A 5,770-nucleotide genomic window follows, 5' to 3' on the forward strand; every position below is an offset into this window, starting at 1 on the left:
CCTCACCCGGAAGTGGAACTGCGGCGCCGGCAAGGCCGGCCCGGCTCCTAATTCCCCCTCTCCCCGCGCTCGACGCGATGCCCCGGACCCGGCGCGAGCCGAGGCTCCACCTCGGGCTAACCCGCCTCTTCGTTTTCTTCCCATCAGCAACTGTTGTATTACTAACCGAGCGCAAAATACCCTCGGTCCTTAAGCTTTTCCAGAGGATAGTGGAAGGGGGATGAGGGGTTGCCGCTAGACTCCCGCAGGAGGGAGGCCCCGGGGGTCCTGGCACCTTTTGCTATCCTGGTCGGTTACCCGGCGGTCAGCTCGCAGCAGGATCGCCCCATTTGACGCCTACCTGCGTCAGGCACTGTAGGTCCTGGCGGAGCCATAGTGGACAGAAGCAAGTTTTCTGTTTGTGAAGCTTACATTCTGCAAGGGATGACACATGTTTAAAAGCTGCTTTTAAGGATAATTTCAGGTGCTGATCCACAATTTTAAAGAGTCAACGTGATGGGAGTTGGTGGCACATAATGACGGTGAGGGAAAGATACAATTCTTCTGAGACCAGTGGATCATAAAGATTGGCCTTATGAAGATCTGGTGCAGAACTGTCCCAGACACAAGAAACACCAAGTACACAGACCATAAGGGGAGAGGGCACAGAAGAAACCTGCGTGTTCCGGGACCAGCAAAATGGACTGCATGGGTAGAGGGTGGTATGAAAAGAGGAAGGCAAAGGCCAGATGTAGGTCTTTGGACATGATGAAGAGCTTGGATTTTGCTCCAAGAAAGGAAGACACTAGAAAGTTTTCCGCAGGAGAGTGACCTGATATTCAAACCTACAGGTTTATAGTATAGGTTATAGGGGGCGAAAATGAAAGCAGAGACACCAGTTACAGGCCAACTGGCACAAGGGAGAGAACTGTGGCCCTGGCTGAGGAAAAAATAGTCAAGATAGAGGAACATGGACCAGCGTGGCTATTTTGTAGAGAGGAGGACTTGGGGACAACAGGGAAAGGGTTGGAAGGAAAAAGAGGATTCAGGAACGAGTCCTGAGCAGCCAGGTGTTTGGGGATACTATTTACAGAGTTGGGGTGTGGGGCGCTTTTGGTTGGGTAAACAGGAAAAAAAGGTATTTGTGTAATTTGTTAAAGCAATCCAGATGATCAACCCTTCTACGATTTTGCTGTCTAGTGGAGGTTTTCTTTTCCTCCCTTGCTCGTGGGCTAACTCACCATTCGTTCTTACTTTAAATCCAGCTTTCTTTCGGCTAGTACTCTGCAGCAAATTGAGATGAGACAGTCATTTTCTCCTTAACCGCCACTTAGGTTATCTCTAGAAGGACCTAGAAGAGTGACATCTGTCTCTATTTCTGGAATGCCTACATGTCCACAAAATGCAGCAGCCAATTCCACCAAATCCAACAGCCTTGCAGAAATGTGTAGTAATTGTAGTTATCAGTGGCACCATATAGATTATGGAAGGAAGGATTTGATTGCTAGTCTTAAGACTTTTCTGTTCAAACATTGGTCTCTTGAGGAAAGGACTTTTTAAATTATGCATATATATTTTCCCACCACCACAGAAATTGACACGATAATTCATATAGTCTAAGGATTCAGATATAATGCATATTATACTTCTGCATTAGGTCTTCATTTTCTTTTTCCTTTTTTTTTAAGTGCTGGAGGAGTTTAATGGAGTAATACTTTGGATTATCTGTTTTTAATTTTTTTAGTACTTGTGATAATAACTAATAATCTTGGCAAATAAGTACATAAATATATATATATATATATATATGTTTACATCTTGATTATTTTTTCTCTTCTCCCCCCACCTGCCTTTCTGCTGTTGTCTGCTGTTCTGATTTGTCTGCTAATAGAAGCCCTAACTACACAGAACTAAATTCCCAATCTGTGTCCCCTGAGATTCACTGCTGGCCAGCTGATGAGAATCCTAGGGTCAAATGTTAGAACAGCTTGCAGTTATTCCAACTCCCACAGAGAAGAATGATTATCACTTGATTCTTGTTTTAAAAGCTGCACCTGTAAACTCTTCCTTTTATCCTAGCAGCACGTCCCAGGCACTCCTGTGTCTGTCTCTCCACAAAGGGTTCTAGATCTCAGATTAAAAGCACAAAAATGACCAGTATTGAGCTAAACTAACCTAAAACATTTTTATCAGCCTAATGGCTGTACGTCACTGTAGAGAGTAGTGACTTATCCCATCCCTTCCTACTAACTAGGATGGGGTGTGATAAGCCAGGACCAAATACATGGTTTACAGTGTGTTTAATCCCTGTTTTTAGTCCTCCATTATCCTCTTGCCTTTAGACGCAGCTGGTGATTCAGATTTCCAAGCCTCTCTCATCTACAGGACAGAGTGGCTCCCTTCTCTGTATTCTAGTCTAGATCTTTTAGTTGAGGCAAACCTGTGGGTTTGAAGGGCGGTGTGGTAGAGCAAAAAAGAATGCAGAATTAAAGCAGGAGTGGAGCGTTAGTGCACACTTGCACGCACCTGTAATCTTTGGTAGGCTGGGGTAGGAAGATCACAAGTTTGAGCCCAGTCTGGGGAATTTAAGGATTTAGTGAGACCCTGTCTCAAAAAATAAGTAAATAAGTAAGTAAATAAATAAAGGTAGGGAAACTGAAGATATTCAATGTGAAGACTCCTGGGTTCAGTTGCTAATACTGCAAATAAGTAAAATAAACATATAAGTACCTGACCCTCCTACCTACTACTTGGAATTTGAACTTGGAAAAGTTCTCTGGGCTTCTTTCTCTCGTCCAACTGAGCAGACTCCCAGAGTCACTCTGCCTTGGGGATAGAAGCATCTCATCTCACTCATCCTGAACAAATAGCTGGGCCCTTTCTATTCAGAGATGAGCCAGGAGGCTCCTTATGGTAGAAAGTCCTTGGAGACTCAGAACACTGAAGGCCCTAGGAAGACATACTGGCAGCCGGAAGACTTAAATAGCTGTACTGTGGCGGTTAAGGGCCTGTGAACATGAGGTACTTTATTGTGATAGATGGTAGGCCTCAGCCCAGAAGAGACAGAATCCAAACAGGACCTCAGGGAAGCTGTGGAAGGAACGATGCCATCACTCTCCCTTTAAGGAGCCTCCTAGACCTGACAGGATAAAGAGCATGCTTCCTCCCCAGGGGTCAAGTTTACCACACAGGCCAAGAATGTAGTATCTTCACCTGTACCTGGGGGTTCTAGGGTGAGAGAAGATGAAAGAGCCATGTGCAGAGGTTAAAGGTTTGCATCCAGGGCTTAAATCAAACTTTGCCTCACAGATTGTTCCCTTGGACCTCAGAGACGTGAGATTATTGACCAGCATGCAGGATGTTTCTTAAGGCGCATTCTCAGGATCAACTACTGTGGAGGAATAGCAGGCAGGATTGGGCAGAGGGAGAAGTTCAGGTGCAATCACCGGAAGCTTTGGCAGACCTGCGGGGGGAGCTCTGAAAGTCAGGGGGCCATTGTGGCAGCAGGGCCAAGCCTTCCTCTTCCTTGCACTGACCAGTCATTGGGTGCTAGCTACCAAGGGATGGGAAAGGGAAAGCAGCTCTCTTCAACCGAGGACAATTCCTCAAGAAGGCACAGCTAAGCTGATGGCTCTGCGCCCTGCCAGGTAGCTGGAGAAGTCCAACAGGCCTGAGGGGGGACCTGTGCGGCATTTGCCACAGTGCCCTACGGTGCTGTGCACATCATGCCATTTTGTATTATGCTCTGTAATAAGACTTTAAATCCCCCTATAGCATGAAAGAAAAATGGACCGAGTATTTACCCAGTGGTTCGAATTTCCTGTCACATCAGCCATACAGGGCCACAGGTTTGAGAAGCACTGCCACACTGCATTCACAAGCAGAGCTACTGTTTCTAACACCTCCGTTCTCAGCGTTGACTTGCTTCATTAATGTTTTCTGAGCAGCCTCTTCAGGAAGCTGGTGGGCATCTTTCTGTGGAGAACTTACCAGAAGAAGGTGAGTGGAACAATCATCCTCTGCCGTGGCTGCAGCTCATCATGAAGCACAACTGCCATCCTCATCCTTTCTTTTTTCCATCCATTTGCGATTCCTCTCATCCTCTGCCAGCGCCTCCGATGCTCTGGGTGGCCTCTGTGCCAAGTGCCCTACACCTCCACTTTTCAGGCTATGGATGCTACATCTGTTCGCTTAGTGCCAAAACGGGGCCAGGGACTACTGTGACACCCAAGTGGATCACTGGCTTCCAGGCAGTTTCCTGTCCCTGTGTGTGGTAGTAGCCTGTTTCCTTCCTGGTGACCACTCTTGCCTGCTGATTCCTTGGCATAAGGAACGTCTGATATATGATGCCTGCTAGTACATTTCCTTCCCTTGGTATAATATTCCATTGCCTACCAGTAAAACATTTTGCAGTCTTAGAGCTTCCCTGTGCCTGTGCTCCTCCTCTCCTGGGGACGGGTCCTCATTATTACCTCGGGTGACCCAACTCTCGAATGCTTCCTTAGCACCCACTCTTTCTGGTCATCTCTGGCACTAGCTGTTTGGTGAGTTGGGTTCTTAAATAAACAGTTTCAGGAAGTTTATTGGGCAAGTGCTTCTGGGGCCCACATTTATGGGCAGAAGGAAGGAAGCAGGACTAGGCAGAGAGAAATCAGGCTGCAGTGTGCTCCAGGGCAGTGGGTCTCAAACTGGGATTGACCAGTCACTGTATTAATGGCTAGTGTCGATCCTCGCTTTAGTGACAACAGAAATTAAAACTGAGGCAACAGCATGAATTCACAGGAAGAGTTTTAATTAAAAAGTCAAAGAAAATGGGGGAGGGATCTCAGGTTGAGGAGAAGAAAAGCCAAAGAAAACATAGCCCTGATGGAGAAGATTATGCTGGCTTGTTGACACAGGAAAGTAAGAGAAAATAGGGAAGGGACTTAGCTGGAGAGAGAGTTTAAAGTGGCACAACTCTGATGGAGATCAGTCTGGCCCATTAGCAAAGGAAAGAGGCCAGTCTTTATGGTTTGAGGGGCCAATACAGTTTATTTCTGTTTAGGGGGCAGCCTCTGTTTGGTAGGGACTCTGCTGGAATCCATAGTGACTGCAGATTTAGGGCAGTGGCTGGAGAGTTCTAGGCATTTCAGGGAGTAAAAGCTGATAGTTGAATCTCCCTGAACCAACACCCCCCTTCGGAAGCAGAAATTGAACTCAGGACTGCACTTGCCAGGCAGGTGCAGGGCCACTGAGCTACATCCCTGGCCCCACCTGCAAATCTCTTATCTCGGTGTCTTAGTTACTTTTCTCATTGCTGAGACAAAATACACAACACCCAAAGTTAAAAGAGAAAAGATTTATTTGGCTCATAGTTTGTATTTCAGTTCATAGTTGGCTAGTTCGAAGGCAGGGTGGCATGGCGAGGAGCATTGCAGAGCAGAAACAGTTATGGCAGGCAGAAGGCAGTAAAACAGCCAAGCAGCAGCAAGTGACAACAGCAGCTCTCTGTCTATATTCTATCCAGGCTACACACCCTCGAGGGAAATAGCACTCACACTAAGGGTGGGGCATCCTTAATCCTATCATTTGCTCGTGAATCAGTCCCAGCCTCACATCCTTAATCCCATCATGTGATCTAGATCCAGCCACTTCCAAAAGCCCCACCTATGACTACATGAGGCTTTGGGGAGACAGCTAAATACAGGCCATAACACTTGGTATGTTGGTGTCTTCAGTCTTGAAAGAGGATGAGCTCAATTAGACAAATTAAGGGCTAATAAACTTTTTTTTTTTTTTTTTTTTTTTTTTT

At 46.3% G+C, this 5,770-nt stretch overlaps 1 protein-coding gene across 1 annotated transcript in view; it reads right to left on the reverse strand.

Moving 5' to 3' along the window:
- Positions 1-374, reverse strand: part of Mosmo (modulator of smoothened) — a 57,992-nt gene extending 57,618 nt beyond the window's left edge. The window contains exons 1-2 of the mRNA XM_010623542.2: positions 341-374; positions 167-286 (exon numbers count right to left, since the gene is read on the reverse strand). Of these exons, the coding sequence (XP_010621844.1) occupies positions 167-286; positions 341-374 (154 nt within the window). The remainder of the gene's footprint in view (positions 1-166; positions 287-340) is intronic.
- Positions 375-5,770: the final 5,396 nt, after the last annotated feature.

This window comes from Fukomys damarensis, unplaced genomic scaffold (assembly GCF_012274545.1).
Source record: "Fukomys damarensis isolate Sample0158 unplaced genomic scaffold, DMR_v1.0_HiC HiC_scaffold_34, whole genome shotgun sequence".
NCBI classification, from domain to species: Eukaryota; Metazoa; Chordata; class Mammalia; order Rodentia; family Bathyergidae; genus Fukomys; species Fukomys damarensis.